Source organism: Aspergillus caelatus, assembly GCF_009193585.1.
Source record: "Aspergillus caelatus strain CBS 763.97 unplaced genomic scaffold BDV27scaffold_167, whole genome shotgun sequence".
Lineage (NCBI taxonomy): Eukaryota > Fungi > Ascomycota > Eurotiomycetes > Eurotiales > Aspergillaceae > Aspergillus > Aspergillus caelatus.
Window position 1 is genome coordinate 63,073 of NW_022475430.1, and position 19,392 is coordinate 82,464.

General features: G+C 48.0%; 8 protein-coding genes across 8 annotated transcripts; 4 read left to right on the top strand and 4 right to left on the bottom strand.

The window, feature by feature from the left end:
• Positions 1–494: 494 nt before the first annotated feature.
• On the top strand, positions 495–2,835 carry BDV27DRAFT_132804 (threonine dehydratase, biosynthetic). Its single transcript, XM_032067962.1, has 3 exons — positions 495–1,003; positions 1,074–1,290; positions 1,347–2,835. Exons 1-3 carry the CDS (start codon positions 818–820, stop codon positions 2,645–2,647), a joined length of 1,704 nt encoding a protein of 567 aa, XP_031924703.1. The 5' UTR covers positions 495–817; the 3' UTR covers positions 2,648–2,835.
• Positions 2,836–4,956: 2,121 nt separating this feature from the next.
• On the top strand, positions 4,957–5,457 carry BDV27DRAFT_147694 (50S ribosomal protein L36; the record flags this gene model as incomplete). The annotated part of the gene is made up of 3 exons (XM_032070791.1): positions 4,957–5,217; positions 5,327–5,361; positions 5,418–5,457. The coding sequence occupies 3 exons, from the start codon at positions 4,957–4,959 to the stop codon at positions 5,455–5,457; spliced, it is 336 nt and encodes a 111-aa protein (XP_031924704.1).
• A 319-nt stretch (positions 5,458–5,776) lies between these two features.
• Positions 5,777–8,041, bottom strand: BDV27DRAFT_26980 (NAD-dependent succinate-semialdehyde dehydrogenase). The gene is made up of 4 exons (XM_032076179.1): positions 7,541–8,041; positions 7,386–7,473; positions 6,055–7,324; positions 5,777–6,003 (listed from the first exon to the last, which is right to left on the bottom strand). Exons 1-4 carry the CDS (start codon positions 7,661–7,663, stop codon positions 5,886–5,888), a joined length of 1,599 nt encoding a protein of 532 aa, XP_031924705.1. The 5' UTR covers positions 7,664–8,041; the 3' UTR covers positions 5,777–5,885.
• Positions 8,042–8,435: 394 nt separating this feature from the next.
• BDV27DRAFT_132807 (uncharacterized protein) lies at positions 8,436–10,832 on the bottom strand. Its single transcript, XM_032067963.1, has one exon. The coding sequence runs from the start codon at positions 10,346–10,348 to the stop codon at positions 8,522–8,524; it is 1,827 nt and encodes a 608-aa protein (XP_031924706.1). The 5' UTR covers positions 10,349–10,832; the 3' UTR covers positions 8,436–8,521.
• nop7 (mRNA-binding ribosome synthesis protein NOP7) lies at positions 10,779–13,146 on the bottom strand. The gene is made up of 3 exons (XM_032076180.1): positions 13,070–13,146; positions 12,916–13,014; positions 10,779–12,846 (listed from the first exon to the last, which is right to left on the bottom strand). Exons 1-3 carry the CDS (start codon positions 13,089–13,091, stop codon positions 10,922–10,924), a joined length of 2,046 nt encoding a protein of 681 aa, XP_031924707.1. The 5' UTR covers positions 13,092–13,146; the 3' UTR covers positions 10,779–10,921.
• Positions 13,147–13,802: 656 nt separating this feature from the next.
• BDV27DRAFT_132809 (uncharacterized protein) lies at positions 13,803–16,243 on the top strand. The gene is made up of 5 exons (XM_032067964.1): positions 13,803–13,961; positions 14,030–14,792; positions 14,849–15,281; positions 15,330–15,615; positions 15,684–16,243. Exons 1-5 carry the CDS (start codon positions 13,845–13,847, stop codon positions 16,119–16,121), a joined length of 2,037 nt encoding a protein of 678 aa, XP_031924708.1. The 5' UTR covers positions 13,803–13,844; the 3' UTR covers positions 16,122–16,243.
• Positions 16,244–16,425: 182 nt separating this feature from the next.
• BDV27DRAFT_27031 (GPI-anchor transamidase subunit GAB1) lies at positions 16,426–18,035 on the top strand. Its single transcript, XM_032076181.1, has 5 exons — positions 16,426–16,649; positions 16,717–16,781; positions 16,835–17,037; positions 17,086–17,708; positions 17,757–18,035. Exons 1-5 carry the CDS (start codon positions 16,508–16,510, stop codon positions 17,993–17,995), a joined length of 1,272 nt encoding a protein of 423 aa, XP_031924709.1. The 5' UTR covers positions 16,426–16,507; the 3' UTR covers positions 17,996–18,035.
• A 39-nt stretch (positions 18,036–18,074) lies between these two features.
• BDV27DRAFT_160561 (N-terminal L-serine N(alpha)-acetyltransferase NAT4) lies at positions 18,075–19,014 on the bottom strand (the record flags this gene model as incomplete). Its single annotated transcript, XM_032073052.1, has 2 exons — positions 18,075–18,793; positions 19,002–19,014. 2 exons carry the CDS (start codon positions 19,012–19,014, stop codon positions 18,075–18,077), a joined length of 732 nt encoding a protein of 243 aa, XP_031924710.1.
• Between the last annotated feature and the right edge of the window lie 378 nt (positions 19,015–19,392).

Consider the following 19,392-nt stretch of genomic DNA (forward strand, 5'->3'; position numbering starts at 1 on the left):
TCGCAAACCTTGGGACTTGGGTAATTTTCATACCGTACCATACATCATCATACGATACACATTCATTGATCGCATGTCGAGGACGGATCTATTCAAAATACGAATAGACGACTATGGATGACGAAGAGAAGATTTTAATGACTTCTACTGGATTCCGGAACCTAGAAGACACCTAATTATTGCATTATACTTTCTAGTCCTTACACCATGCAATACGTAGGGTCCCTTGAAGGATAGGTTGCTGCAATGTTGCGGAGATTGAACACTGCGAAAGGTGAACGATATGAATTAGAGCCAGTTAGACATGCCTATTGAGCTAATTATCAGTATAGTTCCAATACGTATACCATAAGATCTATAATTGACATCAATTCGTTCACCGGCGGGCCAGAGACCGTATGATCCCAAGTCCCTCAAGAGGCTACTGTTATGTACTTAATACAGCGCCTGAGACCCCAGTTCGTTTGGGCGAAAAGGACCAGTGCAACTTTATCCGAATCGCTGTGTACACTAGGAACATGGCAGCGCGGTGTCTCTTCACTCGTCATCACCAGAGAGTATTCCCTACATGCCTATCGAAGTATGGAAGGGGATATACTCTGCGGCGGGGACGGAAGGATTTAGGGCTGAGGATGAGGGTTGCTGACATAACCTCATCTGCTCCGATCACGGAATTTTATCTCCCCGCGGCGAAGATAAGTATTCATTTGCCCGTCATCTACAACTTCGGTTCCAATTCTCTTGTCCGCGCTTTGGCTGTGTGTTTTATCTTGCTGCTTAAGATCAATCTCTGACTCGTCTCTACGTGGACAGCATTATGTCCGCAGAATCCTCTACAAATGGCACTGCGACGCCCGTTTCATCGAAGTACAGCAACCTGGCTCTGACCGAGTACTCAACAGTGCCCACGCCTGACTCAGAACAGGAAGATCGAAAGCAATTGGGAGTACCACCCGATTGGGGTATTCCGGATGCTTTTTTACTTCCCAATGGCTATCCAGATGTGAGATATTCAACTAAATTCTCCGTAAAAGGCAATCTAGTTCGTCTCTGACTCACTCGCCACCGTACAGTATCTCCGATTGATCTTAACATCCCGCGTTTACGAGGTCATCAATGAGACTCCCCTTCATCATGCAGTCAACCTTAGCAACCGCTTGGAATGTCGTGTACTTCTGAAACGGGAGGACTTGCTCCCTGTGTTCAGTTTCAAGCTCCGTGGAGCCTACAACAAGATGGCACATCTGAATCATGAGCAGAGATGGAAAGGTGTCATCGCATGCTCTGCAGGTGAGACGTCCTCAAAGCCAGTAATATATATGATAATTGGCTTACACATTGTAAAGGTAACCATGCACAGGGTGTTGCTTTTTCCGCACGTCATTTGAAGATTCCAGCAACAATTGTTATGCCCTCGGGCACCCCGGCTATCAAGCACCTGAACGTCGCTCGCCTCGGCGGAAGTGTGATTCTTCACGGAGACGACTTCGATGCTGCGAAGGCGGAAGCGCACCGCTTAGAGAAGCAGCACGGATTAACGAGCATTCCTCCTTTCGATGACCCTTACGTGATTGCAGGCCAAGGAACCATCGGAATGGAAATCTTGCGCCAGGCAAACTTGCAGAAGCTGGAAGCTGTCTTCTGCGCTGTTGGAGGAGGAGGATTGATTGCTGGTATCGGAGTCTACCTCAAGCGCATTGCACCCCATGTGAAGATCATCGGAGTGGAAGCTCATGATGCGAATGCTATGGCTCAGTCCTTGGATTCTGGGTCTCGTGTGCTGCTCAAAGATGTGGGGCTGTTTGCCGACGGTGCTGCTGTGAAGGCTGTTGGAGAGGAACCCTACCGGCTGGCTCGTGAAGTAGTTGATGAAGTCGTTCAGGTTTCTACTGATGAGACATGCGCCGCGATCAAGGATGCGTTTGAGGACACCCGATCTATCGTCGAGCCGGCAGGCGCCTTGGCCCTGGCAGGTCTCAAGAAATATGTTTCCTTGTACCCCGACCCTAACCCTAACCGGGAGCTGGTTGCTATTACATCCGGTGCGAACATGGACTTCGATAGACTACGGTTCGTGGCTGAGCGTGCTGCCCTGGGTGAGCGGAAGGAGGCGCTCTTGAGTGTGAACATCCCCGAACGGCCTGGCTCTTTCGCTAGGCTAGTCGAGGTCATTCTCCCTCACGCGGTCACCGCATTCAGTTACCGTTATGCTCGGGACGAATCTGCCGATGTCTTTATGGGTATCTCCTTGTCTGCCTCTACTGGGCAGAAGGATCTGACGAAGATCATGGAAGAACTGGACAAGGGTGGCATGAAGGCGAAGGATTTGAGCGACGACGAGCTTGCTAAGAGACACGTCCGCTTTTTGGTTGGTGGACGCTGCGACGTGAAGGATGAACGTTTGTTCATGTTCGAGTTCCCAGAGCGTCCTGGTGCTCTGGCCAAGTTCCTGACCACCCTCCGACCCAGCCAGAACCTCAGTTTGTTCCACTACCGTAACTACGGTGGTGACGTTGGAAAGGTGCTTGCTGGCATTCAGTGCCCACCATCTGAGAAGGACCAGCTGGAGGCCTTCCTAAAGGATCTGGGCTATCCTTTCAGCGAGCATACCGACTCGTCCACTTACCACACCTTCCTTCGTTCTTGAATTACTCCTAAAGTGGGCCAATCCTTTACGAATCGTGTGTTGTAAAATCGGTCGGGACTCATTTCGGTTGAAATTTTAGTATGGCGTTCGGATGGAGCATAAAATTGATAGATCTCAAGCTGGTATTGATCAGCTTTTCATATCATATCTTAATGCAAGACTTTTTTTTCTTCTTTCCTGCTTGCATCGCACGCTTATATGATGGCTCTACGGAAGGTATAAGTATTGACTTTATGCCAACCAAGTAACAAAAATCATTACAAGTTATCTCATCAACAGCTTAGTGGTACACTTTCACTTCGTACTCTTCGTTATACTGAAATACGCGACTAATATTTAAACGAAGACCACCGAACAAGTTTCCATCCAGTCGCTTGCATTAGCGATAGGAAAGTAGTCCGTCGACTAGTCCATGCCTCATCTAGAGATCGGCCTTGCAGCCCAATGTCTGCCCTATTTCTCCAACTATGTGGCATACTTTTGGGTAAACCGCATTTGAATTAGTATTGAGCGCATCTCCGGCGCCGAGACTCTCGCTAGCCTTAAGTAATGGCATTGGTGTTTGTAGACACCGCCCTGGACTCCTGTAGACGGCTATACGAAGTTGTTCGTGTAGGCCAAACTAGAAGTTTCTTTGGCGATGATGCCGGGCATACCCTGGCATGTTTTTGAGAGATTCTGACATGCGGATTTGGTTTTCAAGCGGGATGAAAGTGAAAGTGAATTCGCCGTTCGCAGTACTGGAAGTAGATTCACTTGCTGTGAACTCTTCAGCGTCTACTACGATGGCGTTCTTGTCACTAGCTTGCCCTGTACGAGGTCTTTCATGTATTCGAAAAGCTCTGGCTTCCGAGACAGGACGATAACCCTTCAGAGGCTAGACGTTTGCTCTCGTACACTCTGCCCACTTATCCATGGAATCCCAGATGGCGTCCGCAGCATAGTGGCTGGGGGCAGTAAGAGCCTGTTTATCGTGTCTCCGAGCATCAGAAACTGGATTACGGTTTTTGGACGTGTGACTTGACCTTCGATACGCCACGATAAGACAGACTCCAATGCAAGCACTGCCTTGGCAACCATAATGATTTGAAAAGGCTTTCGGGTGGCATCCTTCATAAAAACAACCTGCAAGCCCTACCGGTGAATGCTGTTCATCCTGTTTACTAGTAGCTTGATGTGCTCGTACATGGACGGTGAGGCGGCATATATAGGGTGTTGATCACAACCGCAGTCGTAGAAAGTACATTAAGTACATCCGTACACAATACATCTCGTCGGCATGGCTAATCTAGTCGTCCATGATGTACATGTACCGCCAGACACCGATCTTTTTAAGGCGGATCATAAGTCCACTCCGAGGTACCCAAGAACTCATCACCACCCATGGCTATATTGCCAAACGTTGGAGTCACGGCAAGATTGGAAATATCTTCCTGCCGGAGAGCGACAAATATTGTGCAAAGCGAGGTTCGCCCCCTTCCCTCCCGATATCGGGGGCCTACTTTCAAAGTCCAGACCTCGTGTGCCGATGAATGACAACGAATGCTATTGTTCTGGGCGACGATCTCGATATGTCCTCCAACGCACTATGCTTTATACAGGATGGCTCCCGTACATAAAAGGGCAGTTATATATGGCCTGTCAAATATGCATCTTGGCCTTGATGTGCTGATCTGCCAAGTTCGGAAGCCTCGATGTCAGATAGACCGTGCTTTGTTGTATAGAGAGTCCATCGTTAATTTCTCGGGATTAGCAAAACGAGGTGTCTGGTGATTTTATTAAAAAAAATATATAGATAATCGGGGTTTATATATAGTTTTATTTTCTTTCAGAAAGCTCCACTGAGTTTAGCAACGCTGTATCGAGGTTGAGGATGATCCCAAGTCACTTAAAGGATAAGGACATGTTCAATGCAAACGGTCAGGCAAGGGGAGATGAAAGGGGTTTATATAGATAATAGTAGTGCATTAGATAAAGGAAAATTCTGGGAATACTCAGAAAAGCGCAGTTGAATGCAGCATCATTCATTCCATTGAATCCATGTTTCGGTATACCCCAAAGCCTTGTGATTGGTCGCTTCAGTCAACCAATCAAACCCCCCAAATACACAAGCGATACCGGAATACCGGCACAACCAAATCTCCGACTCACATTTGCTCCGAATATCATCAAACCATCAACGCGGATAATTAAGAGAAATCTCCAAACCCCACCCGCCCTTATAAACCTGTCCCAAGACCAGCGCGGTCTCATCCAGACGATACCGGTGGCCCCGATATTCCTAACCAACCCGCCAACAACCAACAACAATGGTGTCCTTCCGCTCCCTTATTGCTCCCTCGACCGGTCTCTTCCGCCAGTTTCTCCGCAAACCGCTAGCCGGTGGTTTCCTTGCACGGTCATTCTCGCAATTAACGACCCTGTCTCTTACCAATGGTCTCCGGGCTTTGCGCTCCGGAAAGGAGCAGGCTGGCAATGTTAGTGTCGCCGCGTCGACAGTGAGACAGTTGGATCAGATTCGGGGAATGAAGACCCGCTCGTCGGTCAAGCGGTTGTGCGACGGTTGCAAGGTATGAGAGATTGGGTTGTTTTGTGCCCTCGCAGCTTCTCTTCTTTTTAGAGCCGGGGGTCAGATTGCTGCTTTGTATGTGATGTGGGATGCTAATGTTGGAATAACAGCCCGTTCGGAGAAAGAACAGAGTCTATATCATTTGGTGAGTCTCTTTGCTGTGCGATTTGAGGGATGTTGCATATGCTAATATGAGTTCAGCTCGAAAAACCCTAAGCACAAACAGCGTCAAGGAAAATAAACGCAAGTCGGGAGAGGTGTACGACCATTTCAATCTACTGCATTCATGCTCGATGGTTTTCGGAAGAAGCCGAAAATACATGATGTGACGGCTCTTAATACCGGAGGCAGAGATACTTTTTGTGCATATACTGGATATACGGGTTCTCTTTGAGACTGGGACTTTGCGCATTTTGATTTGATTGGGATATGGGCGCTTATTTTGTTGCATGTATATTAGAGCTAAGCATTTCTTCTCATTTTCCTTTTTAAGTCCGTCATGAAAAGACCTAATGGGACTATGCGCTTGCGGGAGTCTTATCTATAAGACCACCGAAGGCACGTTGTGCAACTCTTATCACCTGCTGAGCCTTTTTCAGCGTCGGTAGAATTACGCGCATAAGGAGAGAGTTCATAACTCGTTTTATATATTTTGTCATATATGTCCCTCTATGACTGCAAGGGCTCGCCCATGCCGCCAAAGGTGACACTCTTGATCGTGAGGAATTCATCAATGCCGTACTTACTGCCCTCACGGCCGAATCCGCTCTGCTTGACACCACCAAACCTAGAAGCAATTAGCACTAGTGATTTGTGAGAAGAGTACAGTGGTACCTACGGAGAAGCGACATCGCTGATGAGGCCAGTGTTCACACCAACCATACCCACTTCCAAGGCCTCCGCAACCCGGAAGATGCGCTTGACATTGCCACTGAAAAAGTAACCAGCCAGACCAACTTCTGCACGGTTCGCCAAGTCAACAACCTCCTTCTCGGTCTCGAATGGGAACAATCCAGCCACAGGTCCAAAGGTCTCCTCAGAGGCAACCAACATATCTTTGTTCATATCGGTCAAAACAGTCATGTCATAGAAGTTAGGGCCCAAGTCTGACAATTTACGGCCTCCAGTCGCGACCTTGGCTCCCTTCGATTGGGCATCGCGGACATGCTCGTCGATCTTTTCGATGGCGCGTCCATGGATGACAGGGCCATGGGTAATACCTTCCTCGAACCCTGCACCGACCTTGAAGCCTTTAACCTTTTCAACGAAGCGCTTCACAAATTCGTCATAAATGCCTCTCTGCACGTAGATGCGGTTGGCGCAGACACAGGTCTGGCCTGAACTGCGGAACTTAGAAGCAACTGCTCCAGCAACTGCAGCATCAAGGTCTTCCACATCGTCAAAGACAATGAAGGGGGCATTTCCACCAAGTTCCCAAGACACCTTCTTAACGGTAGAAGACGACTGTTTCATCAGGAGCTTACCGACATTGGTTGAGCCAGTGAAGGACACCTTGCGAACTTCCGGGTGGGTGGTCAGCGCTTCGCCTACCTCTGGTGTGTTCTTCAAGGAAGTCACGATGTTGAAAACACCCTTCGGGATACCAGCACGGTGTGCCAATTCTGCCAATGCATTGGCAGTGAATGGGGTCTCCCCTGGAGTCTTGACCACAACAGTGCAGCCTGCCGCCAACGCTGGCCCAGCCTTCCGAGTGATCATTGCTGCAGGGAAGTTCCATGGGGTGATCAAGCTGCAAACTCCCACAGGCTGTTTGAGTGTCATAACTCTGTTACCTGCCACCGAGGAAGGAATAGTGTCTCCATAAATTCGGGGCGCCTCCTCACTGAACCACTCAAAGAAACCTGCGGCGTAGTTCACCTCACCCTTGGCGTCCGCGAGCGGCTTTCCGTTCTCCCAAGTGATCAATGTTGCTAAGTCCTCGGCATTGTCGATCATCAACTGGTACCACCGGCGCAGCATCCGAGCACGCTCGCGGGCCAGTGTTGTGCGGAATTTAGGGAAAGCCTCTGTGGCAGCCTGAATGGCCTTTTCGGTGTCGGCAGCATTGAACTCAGGGCATGTTCCGATGAGCTTTCCTGAAGCAGGATCTAGAAGAAGATAAACAGATTAGAGGGCGTCTCCGCTGTTGCTGAGCTTCAAGTGTCTTACCGTGAACTTCAAATGTTTGCCCTGACTGGGCACCTACCCATTCCCCATTGACATATGCCTTCTCAATAAAGAGAGATTGATCTTTCAGCTATTAGCCCACCATAGTCAGTCGATTACTCAAAAATTGACCAATTGATCAACAATAGATCTCTCACCGGCGGCACAGTATGGCCCATACTGTATAGTCTCTTAGCGTAAACTGGTGGTGGGATTGTAAATGGATATCGGGGTCTGGATCTGAGCAATTGCCGTGACACTGGACGAAGAAGCCTGTCCATGACCTGAATTAATACCCCCTGCCTTATTATTAATACAAAATGCGAGGAAGGTTAAGAAAAGCCGACTTCCGTGAGCAGCCTCTGCTTCGCCTTTGGAGATGGTGCGGGGAAGCTTGGGGATATGGTCAAACACTGGAGTTTTCGGGTTGTTTTTACGGAGTTGGACAGCTGGAAAATATAGCAAGACAGAGAAGACCTTTGCTTCAGACTTATATACTGGAAGTGCGAGGTTGACCCATCGCGTGGAGACTAATCATTGTTGAGAATGCCTCCGAGCTGCTCCCTGTATTGCCGTCCAGCGGGGAAGCTCCGCGTCACGTGGATCGACGTCATTTCTCTATTCTAGAGCCAATAATCCGTGAATATGGCAGATTCGACTATTCTGCGAACCATACACACGATGGTGTCATATACTCGACTAATTGGTCCTTTTTTTCTCCTACTTTGATACTTTTTTAGAGGTAGAACCGCAGTGGCTGTCATATAGATGCTTGAGCGACTATGAAATCATTAATGTGTAACTGCATTACCATATCGATATGCCGATCAAGACCTCGGCAACTTAAGCCAATTATAAGCCGCATTCCAGACACCTTCGGTGGTGTTCTCCAATCATACTGTACAAGGTTTTCCAGTGATACAGGACCGTACAATCAATTTTACCTTATCATGCTTTTTCGAGACTGTTCAATTTAGAATGATAGTAGGGTTACCGTCAGCCCAGAAAGAACGTAGTAATAACATAGGATGTATGAAGATGATTACAGCTGTAACTCAGTCTAATTTATTTGAACTTGCATTATGAAGATAACTCTATAATCTACGAGGATAGACGGGCATGCCACATTTTAAACACCATTAACCATCAGTATCGCCAGCAGGGCCGACAATGGAAGACTTGGATTTTGCGTCAGTACTCTTCGGGCGATATCCAGGATGCATGCGTCTCATGTGCAAGTTGAGATTCCATGTTCGTGCGAACCCATTGATATGCCGAGGACACGTCCTGACGGGGCATATTATATCTTGCTTGCGGTGTTGACCCTTGCCTTTGAGCTTGGTCACCTCGTCGGTATGATCAGTAGCAGGGCTAGTAGCTCGAGTGCTAGAAGCTTTCTTCACAGAAGCCGTGCGTGAGAGAGATCGTTTGGTACGAGGAGGCGAAGGAGGTGGCAGCGAAGCTTCAGCTTCCTCAGGCTCAATTTCTGCGTAAGTCCAGGTAGAAGAACCTCTATTCTGAACTTGCTGTAAGGTACCTTCTTGCAAAACTCGAAACTCCATATCTTCACGAAACAGCGCGGCACATCTTTGTGAAGAACGCATTACCACGTCTGGCGGAAAGCCGATCATGGAAGCAATTCCTAGGACTTCGCTCCAGTCGCGAAGGCCAAGACGCATACGACTTGCAGATCTTTTGCGGTCACTGCCAGTTGAACGCCCCCGCGGCCTTGAGTACTCTGAATTTGATTGACGCCGTGAGCGGGGCCGGGAAGATGCTCGTCCACTTGATGCACGCCCACTGTGAGAACGTGGACGGCTTGACCCAGTTCGAGCGGATGACCTGCGTGTGCGTTTCCTACCTCTCGATTGACTTCGCTCGGCGGTAGCTTTTACTGTCCTTCTCTTGCGCGATGAGATGCTAGAGGCGATACTTTCTGTATCTGTTTGCCACTCACTCGCGGAGCTGTCGTCCGCTCCTACTCCACCATTTCGGGCGTTGTGAAGAGCCATAAGTAGGTCATCGAATTGGGTGAGTATATTTCGAGTCAGCGGTCGCAATTGGAGTCGTGACTTTTCGTCATCAGCCTGAACGACGGGACGTAATGAGATTTCATCAATAGAACCGGGATCGCTTTTCTGTTCCCTATCGGTGGCAGCGTTATTTTGTGTGTTGGCTTGAGACATTGCCCACTGATGTACAGAGGAGAGTTTGTCGTCCCAAGGTCTACTCTGAAATTTTTCCTTTGCGTCCTTGAGCATTATAGCGATGAGCGATTCCTCTAACTCGGCACTTGGTCGAGGATCCGGCTGCATTCTCAAAGTCCATGCCTCATCTTCTCCTCTACGGACATGTTCGTTTCCGCGAGGCACCTCAGTAGCCGACATAGGCCATGCTGCCCATCGCTTTGGAGGGCCAAAGGCTTTAGTTTCATCTTCTGGTTCGCCAGCTTCGACAGCTTGCCTCGCTAGCTCACGAGCTCGTACTCGTAAAGCATACGCGTTGTACAGGTGAGCTGCAAGGTCTCTAGCCCGTATCGTTTCTAAAGCTTCAGCATTCTGTCTATCTTCGGCGGTTAGCTTTCTCCATTGCGATTCAGCACCGCGGAATCTGTTGGGCCGGTATGCAGGAGATGATGGTGGGCTATCAATATCACTGTGGCCAGTGGCGGCATTCCCGGTGCTTTGGGGGCCCCTCTGCTGAGAGCCTCCAGCTTCTGGCCCGGGCCCGTCTTCGTCACTTTCTTTGTACGTAGAATCATCTGAATCATCGTCCTCCGCTATTGGTATGTCTTCCATAGCCACATCGACGTCATCAGAATCAAAAGTGGCATCCCCTTGCCATTCCGGGTACGGCTGGAGATCTGCAACATCTTGACTGCTAGAACCACCAAATATAGACGTGTATGGCTGGGCAGACTGAGGGGGGATGAAGCGTGGGGAGCGGCCGCCGGAAATTGAGGACATGCCTCAGCAGTCTGCCGGATTTAATGTGGTAACCAGCCACAAGCTTAGATGTACGGACTGTTGGAAGCCTTCTTAGACATGAAACACTTGTACTGCCTGGAATCCTGGAAGCCGTTTGACACAATCAAACTTCCTGATAGCGATACTAATAAATTTCTTCGGTATGGAGGTATACAGTCCCAGGCGGCGCAAAACAGACGGGATTCCAAGGTCAGGAGGCTTCCCGAGGTATAGAAGCATCCACAGACTCTATTTGGGTTGAGAATGTTCGGCCTCTAGAGGTATGGCAATGATAGAAGCACAACCAAAACCTGGATCCGACAAGATTTATTTGGTCACGTGATCACACATGTAGTATATGTTTATTTTCTGGATGCTAAGGGCGATTGGTAGTGATCTAGTTGGGGATGGGTCTATGTGACGGAGAATAGGATTGCAACTGAATTATAGCAGATCTATGTATGCAAGACTGATTGCTATGAACAAATATTGAATCAGAACGCCAATTTGTTGGTTATCACCGAAATCCAAATAAGGATATCATTCTGTCAAACAGTCAACTTTTATGTTACATTATTTCTCTGCGCCCTTCTCAAGCTTTCTCCGCTTAGAGCGCAGCTTCGCCGCCTCTTCTGACTGCTTCTTGTTCGAGTACATCATCTTCTCCAGCAGCTTCCGCTTCTTGCGGCTCATCATCATCTTTTGCCTCTCCAGTTCCTCTTCTTCCTTACGCTTCTTAGACGCCACCTTCTTGACCTGAGTAGACTTCTTCTTTGTTGAATCACCGGCGGCACTAGAGGAGGAGAATGGAAGACCGGCAGCTTCCGCCTCGAGCTCCTTTTGATGCTGAGTGCGAGCAGATTCCTCTTCATCTTCCGATTCGGAGGCAGCCTCTTCCTCAAATCCACCAAATTCATCTTCCTCTTCCTCCTCACTCTCATCCTCATCGTCATCAGTACCAGCAACATCCATACCTCCATCCACAGACTCATCCTCATCCTCACTTTCCTCCTCAGCCGAGTCTTCAGCCTTGGCGTCCGCCTTCTTTCCATCAGTGGCCTCCTCCATCTCTTCATCAGAATCTTCTTCCTCTTCCTCAGCTGCAATTTCAGCCTCACCCTCCTCTTCTTGCTCAGCCAGGCTAGCACGAGGATCATAAGCACCCTTCGTAGGCTTGACCCATGGGCTCAGATGGGGGGGAAGAGTAGCACCGGGCGCATACAAATCAGGGCGAAGAAGCTTTCCTTCGTTGATGCAGTCCCAGATCCATTGGGGCTGAACATATGTTCTGCCCGGGATACGAGTGCCAGGCTTGACCTTTTGAACAGCGCCAGCACCATTCTCTGAGGCGGCGGGAACAGCCGGAAGTGAAGACTCTGGCAGCGCAGGGCGATCGACAATCTGATGGGTGATGCGAGTATCTGTTTCATCATGCGTAAAAGCTCCGTCACCGAGAACAGCGTCCCAGCCGATACGCTTGCAACCGAAGGCACGCAGGATGAACTCCAAGGGAGCCTTAGGGGCCTCTCGAGAAATATAGAAGGTGAATGGGGCAAACAGAGCACCGGCTGTGTCTCCACTAATATCGGGTTGGAGGAGTGTGTCTGCCTCGGGAGCCGCAGGCTCGAACTTGTCGATTTCTTCGGTCGATTCCTCTGTCGCCTGGACGGCTTGGTCGTCCTTGGTTTGGTCCAGACCGGCAGATTTGATTACCTTGTCAACCTTGTCCTGGACATCCCGGGATACTTCCTTGTTAGCCGTACTGCTTGTTTGCTTGGTGCCTTCAATAGCCTTAGATGTTTCGCCAACCGCGCGTCCCTCGAGGGTGAATGCCGCTAATTCGGCTCCATTTTCGTCACTTCTGGTATCGAACTTAGGGGGGTATCTTAATCCAAGAGTAGAATACAGGCGGAAGTTCACGAATCCTAGCAAAGTGGTGTAGAAGTCGACAAAGGTGGCCATGATTCGATAATCGACATCTCCATTCACCCGCTGAACGAATCGGTAAGGCACCAACCACATGATATCCTGTCCCTGAATGGTCGCCTGGTAGTAGATACCCTTGATTGAAAGGAATGATTTGCGCAAGGAGTTGGTGACAATCAGGTAGTGCTGGAACTCATGGCAAAGGCGTTGGCAAAGCGCGATCGTTTTGGGAGGTACATGTGCAGTGGAAGGAAGGTTCGCAAAGAGGAACAGAAGCGACAGAGCATCATCCAAGTCTCTCAAAGCGTCGATGAAAGTTGGGTAGCGCTCCTTGATGAGATGATCCAAAGTGAGTTGCGGCGCATGATTCTTCTCCAGGCGAGCTGCGTCGCTCACTTCTCCACGTCCAAGGGAGCGGGCAATCTTTTTCGAGAGCGCTTTCTGGTCACGGAATTTCCGGAGGAGGGGTTCATGCAAGAGATATTGAATATCTTTCGTGTAGTAGAAAGTAGTGCTGGCAGTCGAGCCTTTGGCGGCCTTCTTCTTGTTCCGAGGCTCACGGGGATAGATGCCTAATTGAAACAGAAAATCGCTAGTCAGCATCGACCACGATGCATTAAGAAGTATAGAATGAAACACACCTTTGAAAATGCATAGTCGACGGAAGTCAGGCAGGGAAATCTGAAGCTTGCGAACTGCCTGAGTTCTAGTGATATAGTTTTTGGCCTGGCCAGAAGTTCCTGTAGAAATGTTATCAGCACCCTGCAAGGAAAAAATTGTTTAGTTGAAGTGTACCCTTCTTCTTAATTTTCGCCATCTTGAATGGGTTGTGTTGAGAGTGTTAATGGGTGATTAAAGAAGGTTCTTTTGATACCGAAAAATTATGGTCGATAATTTTTTTTTTTTTTTGGAGAACGGCAACCTTTGAGTTACTATATGTGGTTAGCTTTTCCTATTTAGGTATGGTATAATTTAGCCTCCGCCCCTTCAACACCGCCCATCAGATGCCTTGAAATAACGGCCGAGACTCTTGTGCTATCTATAACAACTTGAATGCTTAGTATATAATCTTGTCCAACAAATCGCAAGGTTTATATTTTGAATTATAACATCCTTTTATACAAAATCAGAAAAGGACAATCATATATAAGATAATTATGCGCCTTAAATTTCCAGAGCACGTAATGCTCAATTGAATAACCTTCACTGTCATACATATATTGCATTGCCTATTCATATTGTGCCCTAATGCCCTGTTCAATGGCCTTTCATCGATCTTCTATAACACCAAATAAACTTTACCATAATTTATACTTATCACTCATCTCCCCCAAAATAGATCATATATACCGAGCAATCCTTTGAAAATACGAATTGCTTTAGATTGACGTCGTCAAGGGACTCGGAGTTTCGGACTGAAGATTCCCAATCTAGCTAGTAGACGAAAGGCTCGGAATGGATTATTCGGAGTACATGGCCCCAACTTTTGAGTGGGTTCCCAATCTTCAGCAATGATTAAAGTAAACTATTTTACTCTCAGTCTATTACCTCCTGTTAGGAACCTCTTAATATGTATCGGCGGAACGGTAAGCCCACCTCTTGTGAGCCTTGCAGACTATCCAAGGTGCGGTGTGATCATGCGACACCAACATGTGCCAGATGTCGTTCCCGGAGTATACCGGAGAAGGTGAAGAGCCCTGTGTACAACTCTTGACTGCTTACGATGATATGGAGATTGAATCTAAGTCTAGATAGTGTTATTATCATCCCGCTCCGATGACTCGTCCTGGAACAAAATTCCGCCATTTTCGCACGACGAAACCATCTGCGCCAGGACGGTGGAGGAATGCATCACTCGAGAGTCTTAATACAACATCTCTGTCAGGTCAATCTCATTCATCTGAGCTTAAAAACGGGAAGTCCAATGAAGAGCAACATGGGAGAACTGGGGTCCCTGGGTTTGTATCGATTTCTCCCGAAATCCCGCCTGGAACAGATACTGGCTCGGTAGCCCCATCTGCATCTAGAGCCACCTTAGCAACCTCCTACCTCAAGGGATTATATGTGTCTTTTCCATATTATAAGGATCTTATCTTCAACTACCTTAACCGGAGCCGATCTTTTGTCATCCCCCGGCCATTGTTATTCGAGCTGTTCTCGACTCTCTATGATGATATGAAAGCAGGGCTCGATCTTCATTCTCGCTTAACCCAGAACACACGCAAGCCCCTTCCCCCCATATCTGTAAACACGACTGTAGAGGAATTTTGTGGGTGGTTTAGAGGAGTCAATCTTCGATGGGAACTTCTTGGGGTTGTTTTCGCCCTTGCGGGCCTCGCTTCAGTTCATACTGATGAGCCAGAGAAGCCACCTAGTTATGGATCATTTGCTACGGATATGTACACAGCCAGCAGAGCATGTATTGAAGTATGCGAAGAAAATAACCAATTAAACGACATGACCACTTGGATGCGACATACAAACGTTGCTCTAGCATCAAACCTGTTTGGAGATACAAGTAGGTGTTTCCTGGGCTCTTAACTCAATAGCCAATCTCTTACAGTCTGGCAATAGGTAGTATCCTATACCGTTGCTTCAGCTCATTGTCTGCGGAGCTGTTCGCTTTGAGGTATCATCGCCAGATACCGTTACAGCCCGCAGTGCCTTTCTTCATGTCGGAAACCCGCAAGAGGCTCTTTGCTGCAGCAGTTTGTCGAGACATGAACCTTGCAACACTCCTTGAAAGACCACCACTCATTGACTGTAACTTCTGTGATATGATATATCCACTCGATTTGTATGAAGAAGAGATAGTGCTGGTTGGGAGTGAGCTTAATACAGCCCTACAGAACCTGGATGAGAACGGTTGGAAGATTTCCTCCGAGAGGGAAAAGTTACTCCGACCAGCAACAGGAATACGAATTCGTTTTGCATTATCAAGTCTTCGAGCCAAGGTACTGCGACTATCACTAGGAAACCGGATGGAACACATGACCACGAAGCACATGTATGTCAATACTGTAGCTCTGAATCGGTAATAACTAACCCATCACAGAGAGTTATACCAAGAGTACGAAGATATTTGGACTAAGATCCCGATACAATACCGCTATAAGAGTGATTTTTGGGACTACCTGAGCCCGAGGTCATGTGTTGTGCTCTTGAGTGCTCATTTAGATCATCTTCACTGTGGCTTTCAGATCCTACGAATGCTCCAACAGGAAGGCCAAGACACACTCACAACCATTCTCGATACTTCCATGAGATTGCTTTCAGGCATGCTTGACTTGATGAAGCAACAAGAGCGATTCGTTGAGTTGCGAGAGAGATTCACATGGATTGTACGTTCGTGCATGAAAACAGGCAGTATAAACCTCGATCACTTCAGCTGACGCCTCCGTGCCTCTAGTTTCTGTTCTATGGTCTTCCTGGCGCCGGTACTCTTGCCACGGAACTTCATCAACACACACTCAAGGGACTCCCTTTACCTTCCTCTATTCCTTGTTCCCGTATAGTTCGTGACTTGAGTGTTGCAATCTCGTGGGTTGAGAAACAGAACTTACCAAACCGCTCAGATTACCAGTTATGCCTTCAAATCAGCAAGGTGATCAGTCGAATGTTAGATGATACCCTGAATCAGGGTCTAATCTCGGCGAAAGATACTCATAGTCAATTGGAAAAGGTACAGCAAGAGCAGCGGGTGCCAGAAGGGTTTCCCATTGACAGATCTTCGGACGCTTCAGATAGATTTCAGCAACTGCCTGAGCCATTTACTAGCGAGGAATTTCTCAGCTGGATTGATGACCTGGTATGGGATGGACAAACTAACATTAGTATGGGATTTTGAGTGTGATTTCCTTTTTGATGCCCCCTTAGTTCAAATGATCAGAACTCCAGTTTTGGAGATGTCAATGCGTCTTGAAATGATGACGAATAGATCTACAGAATGATTATAAGCGGGAAAGGACCTATAGAGAAGGCCATATGGAACAATCCAGTGATCTGTGACGGTAGAATAGTAGCATTAGATCGGGGGGGTGATAGTATCTGGAGGCATATCCGATGGCCCGTGCACTGCAACGGAAAAGGCGGAGAGTCTTGGCAGGGCGATTGATATGGAAAAGGGACAGCTGGAGCAACCGACGAACCCGAACAGTTCCCCAGGCCAATTTCACCGGGCCTGTTGACCCCGTTCGGCTATGTACTGCACTCGGAATATTTCCTGATAGTGTCATGCCGGTTGATCGAAGGCAAGCAGCCGTATTCGCGGGCGCATTCGCCCTGCGGCTTCTTCTCTTGGTCCTTTTCCCGTCGCTCCCCGACTTATTGACCGGAAGAGTTGAGGTATCGACACCGGTCAGCAGCTTCAAACGACGTGAGTGATGATGTGATCGAGGAACAATTGTGCTTCAATGCAGAGATACTAACGTAAATTACCCCAGTTCAGGAAGGCCTTTTTCTATACACGCGGAATGTTTCCCCTTATGATGGAGGCGTCTTCCATCAGGTAGGAAACCTTGCCTCCATAGCTAATTGATACTTTCCTAATAACCTACGAAGGCGCCGCTTCTTCTCCCGATCTTTGCTTTGCTTCCGAACGCCCGAGAATTTCCCTTACCGACCGCCCTTTTCTACTCATTGATCGATCTCATAAATGCGAACGCTTTAATCACGATATCCGATTCTGGACAAGCAGTCTCGGGGAGGTTGTTCTCAGCATTGCGGAAACATATCAGATGGGATGGGGTTTCTGTTGCAGCATGGTAATATGCGACGTCCCTTCGATTATAGTATACTGTCTGACTGGCCAGGTTTCTGTTCAACCCGTTTACTATCGCAACATGCCTGGGCCGGTCAACGAGCGTCTTTACCACTACCGGGATCCTATACGCACTGTCAAGTGCCGTCGGTGGAAATAGTCTCAACGCTATGCTTTCCTTAGGATTTGCGTCATACTTATCGATTTACCCAGCCCTCTTGTTCACCCCTCTCGTGCTTCTCTGTTATGACCGACGTGCTCAAGGACCAAACCCACCGTCTGGAGTCGCCATCTTCGCCGTACAGCATATGGCCATTTTCTTGTGTAGCATAGCCGGTCTACTTGGAATCTCTTGCTTAATCGTTGGAGACTTCTCTCAGTTTATCTCTGCGACATATGGCTTCCAATTACTCGTTCCTGATTTAACACCTAACGTCGGCCTTTGGTGGTACTTCTTCATCGAAATGTTCGACTCGTTCCGGGAGTTCTTCCTTGGAGTTTTCTGGCTTCATCTAGCGGCATACGTTGGGGGACTAACCGTGCGACTGCGGAGGCAACCTCTATTTGTTATCACCTCTCTGTTGGGAATCTTCGCTGTCTTCAAACCTTACCCTAGCATCTCGGACGCCTCGTTATACTTCGCCCTCCTGCCTCTCTATAGGCATCTTTTCCCTCGTAAGTATGAGGATCTATCAGATGATGATGTTCACTAACCGTGGATAGTAATGCGCTACACTTTCTTCGCGGTGTCAGCTCTTTTGTATGCCACACTTTTGGGCCCCGCGTTCTATCACCTATGGATCTATGCCGGCTCCGGAAACGCCAACTTCTTCTACGCCATCACCCTGGTGTGGAGCTTGGGGCTATCGATATTACTGGCAGACACCATTTTTGCCGTGCTCAGAGATGAGTGGGAGCAGGAGAATCCCGAAATGCGAGGCAAAGAGGCTAGACAAGTTTAAGATATGGTATCATTATTACACATGAATACAGCAACCTTGATTGCGAACACGGTGCCGTGTATCAATATTTTCCAGACAGTCATGCCCGTTTAGACCGCAACGACTTAGACAGGATCATATAGTCCGGCTCCTTCACCATTCCGTTTCGCAGTATGCGAGGTGGTGGGGAAAACTCGTCCTCCGTGAACCCAAGCTTATAATAAAACCTTACTGCCTTGTCATTCAATCTGAAGACAGTCAGCATCACTTTTTCCAGGCCGATACGTCGCCCGATGTTCGCCAACCGTATCATCAGCTGCGAACCAAGTCCCTGGCCTTGAGCCTCCGAGGACAAGTGGATCTCATAACAGTAAACCACCTCTTTCCCATCCTCATACGTGACCATAAATGAGGTAAACCCTAGGAATTGTCCGGTGGGGGATACAGTGCTCCCTTCCCCTTTATCCATGGTCTCAGGAGTTGTTTTCGGACCCCGTCGCAAAATCAAATATCTCATATCAGGCAGTCGCATCTCCTTCATTTTTTTCTTCGGAGACCATCCCCAGCCAGACCCTTTGTAGGCATCTGACGACGTTTCTTCAATCAATTTAAAACAAGCCTCAAAATCCGCAGCCGGAATAGAATCAGCGGTGTAAATATCGAGCGAATAATGTAACTCTTGCTCATTTTCCACCGCAGTCGTATTTTTAGCAGGGCTTCTCCGATATTCGAGGTCCTCAGCCGATACATATGACTTCACAAATTCGGCCAGCGATAACTTGTTGGTGCGCTCCACCAGGGGCAACCGTTTTTTGCCATCTAAGAACGCGTTAGAACGCGTCCAATCGAGTCTATCATGCGCGGGCTGTCACAACGCAAATGCTTGGTCCGCCCCGGAGTAGTAATTGACGGATATGGATGTTTTAACAGGGTCGCATGCCTTTCCCTAGCTTTTTGCTTAATTGTTCAATTTTGCGCCTCGTCGCATCTCGCTGCGTCGATTTATTCTTCGTAACCCTGTCTTTACCGGAGGACGACATGGTAACGACGTTTTTATGTGGAAATGTATACCAATTGATCAATCCTATTAATCTGCAAGACTTGATCCTGTTACCCTCTAGGTATGTTGCAGGATAGCCCTGTGGCTTTTTAATGTTTGGGTTTGATTGGGGATGCAGGAGGAATTAATTCGGTTGCTTGGTGTGGTTTCCCGAGCATTTAAACGTCCAATGAATTGGTCTCTAGCAGTGCCAGAAGCACTCTTAAGTAGTAGTGTAGTAACTATAGTACTAAAGTACCAGTAGTTATGCTTCATGCATAAGTTAGCGCCGCTTTATTGCTTGTATATGTATTCTTTTCGTTTTCTCTTTTTAATGTCCAAGTACTTCTTTTTTCGAGCCTTTTTTTTTTTTTTTTTT